Source organism: Pseudophryne corroboree, chromosome 7 (genome assembly GCF_028390025.1).
Source record: "Pseudophryne corroboree isolate aPseCor3 chromosome 7, aPseCor3.hap2, whole genome shotgun sequence".
Classification (NCBI taxonomy): domain Eukaryota; kingdom Metazoa; phylum Chordata; class Amphibia; order Anura; family Myobatrachidae; genus Pseudophryne; species Pseudophryne corroboree.
This window is the reverse complement of record NC_086450.1, coordinates 132991563-133005994: the sequence shown is the minus strand read 5'-3', so window position 1 is coordinate 133005994 and position 14432 is coordinate 132991563. Positions and strand designations below refer to the sequence as shown.

At 42.6% G+C, this 14432-nt stretch overlaps 1 protein-coding gene across 8 annotated transcripts in view; it reads right to left on the bottom strand.

Annotated features, from left to right (window-relative positions):
• Positions 1 to 14432, bottom strand: part of RBMS1 (RNA binding motif single stranded interacting protein 1) — a 621011-nt gene that overhangs the window by 125562 nt on the left and 481017 nt on the right. For all 8 annotated transcript variants that reach the window (XM_063933647.1, XM_063933644.1, XM_063933646.1 and 5 more), the window contains exons 3-4: positions 8760 to 8818; positions 2405 to 2496 (exon numbers count right to left, since the gene is read on the bottom strand). In XM_063933647.1, the coding sequence (XP_063789717.1) occupies positions 2405 to 2496; positions 8760 to 8818 (151 nt within the window). The remainder of the gene's footprint in view (positions 1 to 2404; positions 2497 to 8759; positions 8819 to 14432) is intronic.

The window sequence follows — 14432 nt, the reverse complement described above, 5'->3', positions numbered from 1 at the left end:
TGGATCGTACCTCACAGATGGATAGCCTGGCATCAGTACTGTATATCTCCCAACACACTGCTGCCTCACAATCTGCTTTAGTTAGGCTGAGGTCCAACACACCAACCCCTGATTTATAATACCCAGATGGTGGATGTAAATCTCCATGATGTCGTACACTGCAAAATACTGAGCACACAACTCACATCTGTACGGTTTGTGTATTTATGTGCATCAGCCTAGGTTTCAGCTTCCAGTGCCTTATATATGACTCTCTCTTTGCTGTCTTGGCCTACCTCCAAGGATGCTTCTAGTATTCTAACTCCAACAGAGAGGTCTATGACACAGACTTCAAATAAAAATAATAAAAAAAGAACAGAGAAATAAAAAAAGACAACTACAAATGACTCATTCTCCTGAAATTCTCATGATTAGTGGGGTGGGAATGTGATAAGATTGTGGTTTATATGTTCTTTACTTACTGCTTTACATATCATAATAAAGGTAAAATGGTAGAAAATTTAGAGGATGTTGATTTAAAAACAGAAAGAAAAAAAATGATATATATTTATATATATATATATATATATATATATATATATATTTATTTATTTATATCTATCTATCTATCTATCTATCTATCTATATCTCTCTCTCGCTCTCTATAGCTGTTCTGGACCTTCCACTGGATGGATTTGGAGGAAAACTTCACAAAATGATAAAATTGCTGCTTCGATCAGATGCCCATTAGCATTTTATGCAGCTGATAACTCCGGGTTTATCAGCTCAAATCGTCAAAACCCATCTAAAGTCCTGCTTTGGGTGTCCAAACTACTGTTTGGCCGCCCAAAGTGCACAGTTTGCACACATTTATTTCTTGCTCCCCAGGAGGCTGAGAGAAAAAAAAAATGTGGCGCCCAAACGGTATAACAATTGAATTACTGTCATTGGGCGCCACAATAAAAGCAATTTAATTCCCCCAATGAGTATGTTTCTAAAAATGCTATGTTTCAGTCAAAAAACATCCTTTATATCATGGGTCTTCAACCTGCGGCCCTCCAGGAACTACACATCCCAGCATGCCCTGCCTCAGTTTTAGCATACCTTAATAGCAAAACTGTGGCAGGGCATGCTGGGATGTGTAGTTTCACAGCAGCTGGAGGGCCACAGGTTGAAGACCTAAGCTTTAGATCAGGCCTGGCCAACCTGTGGCTCTCCAGCTGTTGTGAAGTCCCTGCATGCACTGCCACCGTTTTGCTATTCGGGAATGCTAAAACTGTGGCAGGGCAAGCTGGGTTGTGTAGTTTTATAACAGCTGGAGAGCCGCAGGCCTGCTTTAGATGATCATACAAACATGCCTGATACCGTATATAAATTTTGAACTATACCACTATGACAGGAAAAAAAAAATACTGAATGTCAGTACAGGTACCAACACTCACCAGTTCACATACAAGTACACTTCAAGCCAAGTCTAACTGTAGTATATAGAAAGTAATAACCATAATATAATTTTACATGATGGGACAACTATTTCTGAAAGGTTTTCACAAACTTTTATATATCACACTATTTGGATGAATTAATCAAGGGTATATCCACACAACAGTATTGATGACTGCGCAGATACAGAAACAAGGACAATAAAACGTGTCAGTAGGAGGCAAGCGATTGGGCGGTTATACAACCAATCACACGCACCATTCAAATTCCTGTAGTCATGACCAGTCATTTTTCCCACACGCCTTATAAAGGGACATCATGCCTAACAAGCAGTGTTGTAGCTGCCACGGTTAGCAAATTTTGAAAGAAATAAAGTTTTCTGGAATAAATAGCTCATATGCCCACGTGGTTTATTAACCAGTCACAGGCAATAAACCATTTTAGAACAAAAACATATGTTCCCTTTAGCAAATGGACTGTGCCCCTCTGTTTATCACTCAGCATCTTATAGCTTATCGCTCACTGTCAAAACTATGGATTTGTTTTCCCAATGTAAACGTAACACACAATATTAAACTTCTATGAAATTAGGTGCATTACACATAACACATTTGTTTAGTTAAATGAATACAAAATCTGTGCGGACAAACTGGGTATTATCTATCCAGTGACAATTTCGGCCACCCACGCAAGCATGAAGGTTACACAGGCGAAAGTGGGTATCTTCAAACGGACTTGTGGGCATTACAGCTCAATGCAGCATTTCACCAACTTAAATCTAGGGAAGAGTCACCAGTATAAATCATGGAGCTCCAATGGTGTAAATAATAATAATAATCATCCAACCAGTCGAAGCCCTGGCTCACATACTTTGGTAATGGATAATAAGATAACAAATACTTGTTTAAGGAGAATATAAAAAGCAATTTTATCCTCCAGCTCTTCACAGCAGGAAAAGATCTTGACACTCATTGAAAGGTACCTTTGCCATCTGTGCTTGGACTCCAGTCGCCTTCAGAGCAGAAACCGCTTTCTGAGCAGCTGCTGGGCTGTCAAAGTCTACAAATCCATAACCTGCAGATCATAAACATGACAATTTATACACCCATCAACAGAGGCAGCTTGTGCAAACAGACCCTTCAAAGCATCACTACTTAACGTGATCAGTGTACAGACTGAAATGGGAGAAATTCAAAGTAGCCAGACATGGAACCTGGGATAGAAAAGAAATCACAACGCAAGAATTGCATCCCACCCCCAAGTAGAAAAATCTAAGCTGATACAATGGTCCCATACAGAACCTGAATTCCTACACAGGGGTGAGTACCGTCAGTGGGATCTGCAGAGCCGGCCCTAACCAATATGATGCCCTAGGCAAGATTTTGGCTGGTGCCCCCTAGCACCACCGCTAGTTCCACCTCTGACCCTGCACCCCTTTCCCAGCATCATCACCCCCACCCATAGCAGTCCTTTTTTTTTTTTTTTTTTTTTAACACCCCCTGTAATTTAAATAAGAACAGTGTGCACATTCGGCGCACAGCCCAAAAAGGTATGTGATTTTGCTGGCAAGGGGCATGGCCACACAATAGTACCCCCAATTCAACTTATGCCTCACAGTAGTGTAACTTTATTCACAATTTATAATGCGATAGTGTCCCTTATTCACATTACATCACACAGTAGTACCACCTTACCTTATATACGTTACTCCTCACAGTAGTGCCCCTCATTCACATAACATACTGAATTGCTCCTTATTCACATTACACCACACCATATTGCTCTTTATTCTCATTACAACACACCATATTGCTCTTTATTCACATTAGACCACACAGTAGTGCCCTTTCTATAAGTTACGTCACACAGTAGAGCACCTTATACACATAATGCCACACATTGGTAATGCATTTATACACATAATACCACACAGTAATGCCTCTTACACATATGCCAACCCTTTTTAATGCCCTTATACGCATAATTTCCCTTACACATATGCCGCACATTGTTAATGCCCTTTTACACATAATGACACAAATAATGTCCCTTACACATATGCCGCACATTATTAGTGCCCTTATACACATAATGACACACATAGTGCCCCTTACACATGTTACACATTATTAATGCCCTTATACACATAATGACACATATAGTTCCTGGCGTGAGTCAACTGGCAGCTCTGCTAACGTCGGGTGCCTATTTTTTATGAAAATGCATCTTATTTGCATTGCTATGTGGCTAGGATGCACAAGCAGCTTCTGCTGATTAAAATGATATGCGGCATGCCTATATACTGTGTGCGACTGTGGCTGTATCTGTATACAAAATGCTACACACAGAATATAGGCTTGCCTCATATCATTTTAAATCAGCAGAAGCTGTTTGTGCCCCTAGGCATACCAGATGCCCTAGGCCAGTGGTTCCCAAACTGTGTGCCGTGGCTCCCTGGGGTGCCTCGGGACACTTGCAGGGTGCCTTGGATTGGTGGTCCAGGACAAATTCAAATTATGTATGGTCAATATAATAGGCAAAACTAGTTCTAGTAGCTGTCAGTCATAAAATATGGGGACAAACAGAAGCAAATCTTGGCCCTCACCACACAATTGACCCTAAGGATGACATATAAACACAATCTACTTAATTTAATATTTCTCTCTAAATTTCTCAATAAGAAATTTTTGGCCTAGGGGTGCCGTGAAAAAAAATATCTGATACTCTAGGGCGCCGTGATTCAAAAAAGTTTGGAAACCACTGCCCTAGGAAATGGCCTAGTTTACCTATGCCTAGGGCCGGCTCTAGGGATCTGAGATGGGACCCCAGTGGCTCTACTACAGTAGATTTATGAAAGAAACCTTAAGGAGGGGGGTGGGGGAGGGAGAACTACAAATTTTACATGGATTACTACAGGTATCCCAACATTAGACAGCAGGGCAGGATGCTATGCTTTTCTGCTAGTTTCCTGTCAATGACTGCATGGGCCCTGAGACTTGCCTGGAAAAAGGTGAGGTATAAACGTATTAGTGAAACTTGAACGAGACTTGCTGGATTAGCTTGAAATACATTGAATAATATTACTAGCTAGCCAATCCGTTTGGTACAGTGGTGCAGATGTATTAAGCATGGAGAAGTGATAAAGCAGTGATACTGTAAGTGCAAGGTGATAACGCACCAGCCAATCAGCTCCTAACTGTAAATTTACATATTGGAGCTGATTGGCTGGCGCGATATCACCTTGCACTTATCACTGCTCTATCACTTCCCCAGGCTGAATATGCCCGTATTCTTTAGCGCACAGGTTCTCAAACTCAGTCCTCAGGACCCCACATGGTGCATGTTTTCCAGGTCTCTTCACAGAATCACTGTAGAAATAATTACCTCCACCAGTGAATCTTTTAAAATGGGTCACTGAGTAATGAATACACCTGTGCACCTGCAAAACATGTACTGTTTGTGGTCCTGAGGACAGAGTTTGAGAACCACTGCTTTAGAGTGCTGCATACAGGAAACAGTTAACACATGGCATAACGGGTGACAGCGCAAGTATCCCAAATTGGAGAACTAACCACCATAATGAGTGCCTATATATGTGACCAAGATATGCCATTGTAGAGGCTCTGTCAGGAATAATTGCAGGATTGGTGCTGACATGGTCAATTAAAGCCGTATTGCCAATTACTTGTCAGTTCAAGGACAGCAGCCAATTCTATAAGGCCAGCTAGAGCTGCAGCTTAATATTTAACATTCCCCACAGAAAGTGAACATGCTGCAATACATTTCAGTGCAGAAGAGGATTCTAATTAAAAGAAAGATTTACTGCACAGGGGAGAGTAAATCTGGAGGTCTCAGCTGTCCTTCCCCAGCTTGTTTGTCCACATAAGACAACTGCCAGCTGCATACACAATGTGTCACATAGCTCAGCTGAACACTCTGAGCTACAGTATATACTGCAAGGTGCCACTAACAAGCATCACAACTCTATATAATATATAGATTTTTTTATTGAGGGGGCTATTTTTTTCCTATGCACGGCAGACTTCCTGAGTTGGGGATCATTAACATTAGTATAGCGCCTTCAAATTTTGTTGTGCTTTTAAACTGGGATTAACATTATTTTGAAAAGCATATAAACAAGTGTGACATTAGCTATCATTGTTTCTAGTGACGCACTACATACTGGCATTTTACTTGCATGACACTAGCATTTTTCTGAATGTTATTTGTTCCATTTCTTGCACTTATCACCCACAACCTAATTGCAGAGCAGATCGAGAGCTCTAAAATGCCAGACAAAATGCATAACAGAACGTTTGCAATGTGTTTTTTAACTAGCATTTTATTCTGCTGTCTGGGCACCTCTCCCCATATCCAGTCACTTACCCACTCCTGTCAGTTCCATCACCGGAATTATACCCTTACTGCGGGGGGGAGGGTTTAGGCACTAGAAGGGGTGGGGGGAGAGGTAGCCATAGCCGCCACCACCCGAATCTTAGCCCAGTCCCTAGTTGGCATGCTGGCATTGGTCACATGACTGCCAAATCCCGACTGCCTGGATCACATATCGAACCCGTCTGATCACTTCCCTTCCACTTACATTACCCATTTGTATCTTCCTAATACCCCCAAAAATAAGCTTTAAAGGGAATGGACCTTGCACCTCTTCTTTCACCCCTTCCCTCTATTCCACTGTAACAAAAGGTGTAGACATATAGTTTTGCTTACACATGCAATTGTATGCTCACCACATTATTTTGCATGGCCTTAGTTTGTATTGTTACTCTACAGCTCTACAATACTTTATTACTTAATGCTAATAATAATTTACTAGTAACATTTCACACCCAATAAAATACACACACATATAATACACACACACACATATATATATATATATATACACACACACACACACACACACACATACATACATACATACACACACACATACATATATACATACATACATAAGGTGTCAACTTGACGAAGGGGCATCATGATGCTATGGGCTACTATTTGCAGTGATGCTTTATATGGGCTATTGAAAATATACTTTCATTGTCAATGAAAAATATTTTAAAATACTTTTGCATTGGAGCTGTCCTTTCAAACGATTGTCAATGTCAACTCCCAAGTACACATCATTCATTTTGAGTGACTGATTCCCTTTAAAAGCAGCAGACACTGCAAACTTGTACAGTGGAGTCTGTGGATGGCCTTTGCTAACCCTTCACAGACATTACAGCAAATCAGTTTTCTGTTTCTGTGGAAAACAGGGAAATGATAGAGCTTGTAATAGCCAAAGAACCAGCTCTTGTCCACGCATGGGAAGTATTGATTCACTGGGTAATGTAGGAAAAGCTGACTGCTGCTTTTTCCTATAATGGGGCCTCCCCTGCACTCAACGTTCAGAAGTGGAATTAGAGACTGTGCCTTGCAAAATCTTATTATTCATTTCCCTCCTAGTAAAAGAATGTGACTACAGGAACCAGTGTGGTTCTGCCATGACCTTCGGAAAAAGTACTTTGTTGCTTACTCATGGGTGACTAGTAAAATTAAAATGATCTAGCTGAATTCTTTCCCTGTCCACTGAAGACCGACACTTTACCCCTTCCCTCCTTCTTTTTTTACTTTAACTAGAAGGAACCCCTGCTTCTGGACCCAGCTTCCAAAACATGCCACTGTGGTAACAGCTACTTAAATTAAGATGAAGTGAGCATGAGGTTAAGGCATAAGCTTCATCCCATGAGTGCATGGGAATTTTTTTTTTTTTTAAAGGGACTTATTTGCTAATTAAAGGAATAGGAGATACCACTCTGCCATGTCTCTTAAACAACAAAGAACAAACGCTATGGAGAGACTGAACATGCAATTAAGTGGTGCTTAAATTGACCCCCTTTTAATTAGCCCAGCCAATTTGCACAATGTGTAATCCTGTCAAATTATTAGTACTGCTGAACAGTCTCTGACGAGGAAAGAAATTGTGTCTCCTTTTTAACAAGCAAACCAGTTGCTGCCCGTGGTTATTATCAGGATGTTTTGAACTGGAAGTAAGTTGCTAAAGACTCAAACGTTTCTTCTCTATTTGTCAAACAGAAACAATAAAAGGTGAATGTGTAATAATATTCCTGTAGCAGGTCTTTACCTACATCTATACAGGATTTTGCGGCATATTTCTGAATTATTGGGTTTTGGACCTGATAATTATTTTTTACAGCCACTATTCGTGGCAGTAACATTCCCCCGAATGTACCAAATATAACTTGCAGGGCTGCGATGTGTGAAGACGTTACATGATCGCAAAAACAATCATTTTACCTCTATATCGTGAGCCGGGACCATTCTGTGCATGCGCAGTCTACTGACCACGTATATACAGTGCCCACCGTCAGAGGAACCCTCTCCCAGTAGTTTTAGCTAAGCAGTAGCATTATCCTACTGGGGCCAAGCTATGTAAATCTGACTCATTGTATCCCCTATAGAAAGCTATGGGAGCTGCGGCTGCTGTCGGAAATAGAAAGACCACAGCAGATACATAAAAACGCGTTCGGTATGTAATTCCGGCGGTCGAGATGCCAACGGTCACATGACCGACAGTGGCATCCCGGCACTGAAGATCCCGACTGCAGATCCCTCCTGGGGTGGCGGCTACGACTAACCAGCCCCTAACCCTCCTCTCCCCAGATCCTAACCCAAACACAGATACCTCTGGGATGTCAGCTGTCTGTGTTCTGGCGGGATTCTGGCATCAGTAACGTGACTGCCTACATCCCGATCGCCAGGATGCCAAACACCTCTCATAGAAACATAGAATATGGTGGCAGGTAAGAACCACTTGGCCCATCTAGTTTGCACATGCACTTACACACTAGTGTTATTTCTTGCTAGGAGCCAATTAGCCTACCAGTATTTCTGGATTGTGTGAGAAAATCTGAGTACTGGTGGAAACCCAGACACGCACAGGGAGAACATGCAAACTCCACACAGTGGGGCATGTACATTTTTCTTAGAAACAAATCTACAGCTTGCAAGTGGGTTTCCCGGCAGCCCTTTGTGAATGTATATACTGACAAAATAACAAGCTTACCACTGTACCACCTAGTACAAATATCTGCAGGCCAGTGACACAGATTCTATGTATTGCATAGGCTTAGATTATTTATTTTATAAACACAGTTGTTTCTTTTGGTTGTTGTATATGGGGCGAGCCTTTAAAAGTGACAACAGATTAGTTTGATTGAACACTCCCAAATTTTTCTATAAATTAACCTCTCTCGTGCCCATGCTGTAAATACAGCATTACTAAACTGCATTGTAACAGAGTGCTTACATACCTTTACATTTGTTGGTCGTCTTGTCCAGAATGGCCTTGGTGGAAACAATCTTGCCATATCTAAATAAAACAAAAGGAGCCAGTTATTTATTAACACTACAATGTTTATTGTAATCCATATTTAATATACTGTAGAATTTAGAATGACGCTTAGTGGGTATATACACATATTGGACATGAGGGGGGATGGACTAAAATGGGGTCCGCAGAGGACATCCTAAAACCACTGCATCGAGAACAGGGATATAAGAGAAAACAAATATCTGCTGGTCTTCTAGTTGGGAAGTGGAAGTGTCAGAGGAAAACTCAAGCAAAAACATAAAACATAAGTAAAAAAATAAAATGGACAACATCTTGCAATAGCAGGTATCTATGCATACTAGCTGTTCTACCCGTTCTTCGCGTGGGAGTTTGATTTTCACAGTTGTAAATATAAATGAGTGTTAAAAATTTGGTAAATCTATGGAGCTGTAAATTTAAGATGTCTTAAGGCAAGTAAAAATTAATCCATGGTTCTTGGCATTACCAGAGGAGCACCCGTAGCAGATACGGTAAAAAGTGCCGGGACCAGTTTTGTAGTTTTGTTGTAATTCTACACACTGGAGGTGCAATCCAAATTTTGATCTGATTGTCCGTTTGGCATTATCATTGACGCAACACAAGCCACGCATCGGTAATTACGTCATTATGTCAACAACCTTTTCATCCCCTTAGGGGAGATTTTGTAAAATTCTAATTACGTAGTTTTCCTATTTCCCACCTGAAGAATACCTATGTTACGTTACATTTCATCTTCCTAACATATCGGGAAGTAAGAGAATTAGTGATGAGCCAGTCAGTTGGTGAGTGAGTGAGTGAGGGCATATTCGCATTTATTTATATATATATTCATTCAATTCAGTAACTTTGCCCTCTAGCAACCATATAGTAATATGATAATTAAATGCAAATCTGTCCGATATATACATTTTTAGTTTCAAAAACATTTCTAACAAGATTTGAAATCATTAACTTTTTTTTTAAAAGTCAAACACTAAAATGCATTCATTGATTATTATTGTGTTAAAGATTATTAGAATTATGGCACTGTTCGCTGGCTAGAGATGTGCCAATGTTGATAAAAGGAATAATTAAATAGCCTCCAACAACCAATCACAGCTAAATTCAATGTAATACCATTACTGCCTTAACATAAGCGGTTAAACATGTGAATGTCATCTTTACTTGGTTTCATTTCCTTGTACTTCTCCTCCTCAGTAAGATATGAGTGTGTGAGAAGGCCCGGCCCTACATTCCACGGCAAATCGCCCAACCCATGTCCTCTGCTTCATCCTGGATTATATCACTGACAGGAACATGGCTTGTACGCTATTCTACTTGTCCACACTCATGATAAGCCAAAAAAACCAATACTGATTCATGTTTGTTTTAAATGCAATGACACTAAGAGTAGCCAATATTTTGTTTCTTGCACGTTTTTAATGCACGGAGCAGGACTCTATTCACCGAATTGCATGGAGACCCGCAAGTACTGTACATGCCTTACCCTCTTTTACTTCAAGCTTTATGGCCTACAGAAGCATATGATGCTCATGCACCCATCTAGTGTTGGCAGTGATCCATGATTGGATGCATTAGCCTACTTATATCACTAAGCCGACTACAAAGCCAAAGAGAAACTCCTGGCTCTACGTTACTCTTGGAAACCCCCACTATTTCCGAAGATCCAGCTCTAGTGACATTAATAAATGTAATTAATGTCCACTTCTAGTAAATTCAGTATATTACATAAAGATGACTAAACTACTATAGTGATCATGTGATAAACAGAGGGATACAGGAAGTATTGCAACCTGTAGACAAAGCTCTGGGACAGGTATAACATTTTTTGAAACTGTGCTTCAAGCACAATAAATAGGTAATGGGACTACTGTATAAAACTCTGCCTCGCGTTATGTATGTATAACTTCTGTGCACTGATGACATCAGAATGATTAAAGGAGATGTGACAAAAAAAGGAAGAAGAGAAGAACGTCTTACTGCACATTTTGGAATAAAACACTTGTCAAATGGTTTCGGTACATACATCCCAACAATAAGACATGTAGAATCAGGACTTAATAAGACATGCAGCTTATGAATCCAAACCTTGCTAAGATCCTCCCTAAACCCACATTTTTAGGTTGATTCACACAGCAGGCACCTCCCAATGATGCGAATAATATCCTCATACAATGGGGAAACGCTCTGTGTCCTTGAGGTCCTGCCCCCTCCACAAGACACAAATGGGATCTGGGAAGGTGAAGTTCTTAAGAGTAGGCAAGTAGGACTTAAAAGCAGAGTCTATCAGCAGACTCTAGGGTAGGGGTGGGCAAAATACGGACCGCGGGCCGGATGCGGCCCGCAAACCGATCCTGCCCGACCCACTGCCTCCCACCAGCGAGCAATGACAAGCGGCCCGACCGGCTGAGCTGCTTGTCATTGCTCTGCAGTACCTCCAAGCTGCTGGTGGCGCCCGTCTCCCCTGCTGCTGCACGTCGCCTGTGTTGTAGCAGCCTCCTCCTCCCGCCTCCAGAGTCCCCTCTCCCCAGTGACAACAGCAGTGTTCAGCCAAAAGGGGGGGGGGGGGGGGGGGGGGAGAGCTATGTGCTGATGAGGGGGTGGGGCTACACAGGACCTCAGGGGGCGGAGCTACACGGGACAAGAGCCTGACTGCTACAGATCAATCCTTCCTGCACTGCCAGCCAGATCAGTGAGTTAATGGAAAAAGTGAGTGAAAGAAAGAAAGTGTGTGTGTGTGTGTGTATATATATGTGAGAGTGTGTGTGTTAGTTTGTGTATATTTGTGTGTGCGGCCAGTGGCGTCAGGCTGTTTTTAGGCTGGGGGTAGAGATCTTTAGCTCTCGCTGTACCAATCCCTCCCGTGTTCTGTCACCGTGTCACCCCCCCATGTTCTGTCACCGTGTCACCTCCCCCCCCGTGTTCTGTCACTGTGTCACCCCCCCCCGTGTTCTGTCACTGTGTCACACCCCAGTGTTCTGTCACTGTGTCACACCCCAGTGTTCTGTCACTGTGTCACACCCCAGTGTTCTGTCACTGTGTCACACCCCAGTGTTCTGTCACTGTGTCACACCCCAGTGTTCTGTCACCGTGTCACACCCCAGTGTTCTGTCACTGTGTCACACCCCCATGTTCTGTCACCGTGCCACACCCCCATGTTCTGTCACCGTGTCACACCCCCGTGTTCTGTCACTGTGTCAGCCCCTCAGTGTTCTGTCACGGTCACCCCAGTGTTCTGTCACCGTGTCACCCCCCCCCCCCGTGTTCTGTCACTGTGTCACACCCCCGTGTTCTATCACTGTCACACCTTTCCCCAGGGGCCATAAGACACTGGATAATTTGCTTGCTGCGCAATGATTATCCCAAATAAAATGTTAATGTGTAAAAGGGGGCTCTACCTACTGTAATGTGTAAAAGGGAGCTCTACCTTGCGTACTGTGTAAAAAGGGGGCTCTACCGTCCATACTGTGTATAAGGGAGCTCTACCTGCCATAATGTGTGTAAAAGAGGCTTTACCTGATGTAATGTGTGTAAGTGGCGCTACTGTGTGGGTGTGGCGCATTTTGAATAATGGAGACTATTGAGCAGCCTAATATGAATCTGAATTATTTTTTGGCCATGCCCCTTCCACATGAAGCCACGTCCCTATGTTTTTAGCAAGTGGGGGGGGGGGGGGAGGGAGAAGCTATTTTATGTGTGGCCCTCGGATACTGACAAGAAAGTGTCAAGTGGCCACTCAGCTGAAATAATTGCCCACCCCTGCTCTAGGGGCTGGATGTAATGAAGTCAGATCTGTCTTGTAAATGATTGCCGCCTTAAAACAACACCTGAGTTCGGCCGGGAACCCCCACCTCCGGCAAACTCTGTTTTCATTACATCTAGCCCTCAATATCCATCATATAAAATTAGTTGAGCCAAACTATCGGTACTCCATATTAACACCGAGAGCCAAAAACGAGGGCTTGATCTTCAGTAAGTTAACTGTGTAATATAGGATACATAGCAGTGGTTCAACAATAGTATGGTAACCTTGCTCTGAAACAGGCACCATGGGAGTATTAAAAGACAAACCTTGCCCCAAATCACAAGTTGAGCACCTCAGCTCTTATGGAGTAGCTAAAGTCAAAGACTCCAAGTAGGGAGCAAGAACATATTTTAGGAGGTCCCTTAACTGTAATATATGCCACTCACTGTATGGTAAATCTATTTATTCTTAGGTATCACTTGGATTAGCAGAACAATGGTGCACGACACTTGTGTCCAAGTTCACTTAAGAAGCAGAAAAAATAAACAAATGCCCCACTGCTTAGCAAATACTTAAACAACCTATAGGTCTCTAGCTACTGTGGAACTATATATCCCAGCACGCCTTTGCCATCTGATTTCAGGCATTCGGCCCGATATATCGGATGATATCGGGCATTTTGGAGGCGTTTCTGATCCGATGCGCGTTCCCGTGAGCATCGGATTGGATCCTCCAGATTGAATGTGCTGCACATTCAATCACGTCCGACCCCGCAGGCATGGCTGGGATCGCCCAAGATATATCGTATACAAAAGGACAGCATACGCTGTAGCTTGGGTGATCTTGCTCCCTGGGAGGCTGCCAGGGTGATCGCCAGCGACATGTCAGACAAAGATGTCGAGTTAGTGTCAGGTGCCCTTTAGAATCATCAAAGCATACCCTCCCGATGCATAACCCAGTCCTGAAGCCGCGCCTCCACCCCCCCTGCCTCATGCCGTGAACATCTCAGCTTTGCTTGCATACTGCCATCAGGCTAACTCCCGCTTGCCTGCACCTCTTGTCATCTGTCTGTCGCCCCTCCCCACTAGATTGTTAGCTCGTCAGGGCAGGGACCTCTTTCCTCTTTTTATCTAAGCCCTCGACTCGACACATTTCACTCGCAGCTCTCCCATACTCAAAGACCATCTTTACCCTGCAAGTAAAGGCTCATCTCCATCTATGGCCACTAGCCTCTAGTAGTACGATGATCAATCCCTCAATACTTACATCTTAGTTGTATTATGTATGAGAATGTGTGGTGCTCTATGTCACCTGTACTCTACTTCTGTTATTTATTTACTGTAATGCTATGTTTTGTCTCCCTGTACTGTCCTTTGTACGGCGCTGCGAAACACATGTGGCGCCTTATAAATAAAATGTAATAATAATCCTCCTCCTCCGGTCATACAAAGTGATGATAAATTATAGTTTGTGATTTGTCTGCAGGCAAAGGAGACAATCTATTTGTCTGCAAAACACACAATGTACAAATGATGCTACGGAAAACAGATTGCGTTCCACATTACAGCTGACTGCATCTATAGTCCTATACTGCGAGCTCTGGGACATGGGAAGCTGTCAAGGTGTAGACGCCAAAGTATGACAAGGTATAGATGAGGCGACAGCACAGGAAGGCTTAACCTGCATTCCTAGACTCTGTACAAGTTTGTTTGCACTACAGTTAAGAGGATGTTTGCCTTTATGGCACGGTCTCTAAGGGCAACGTTGCTCAGAAAGCGCTGCTAATGAAGAAATATTATTTTGCAGTTATCTTAGAGGGGGAACCACCCACTGTACTCCAACCAAGTTATTGGTAAAGGAGGGTGCTTC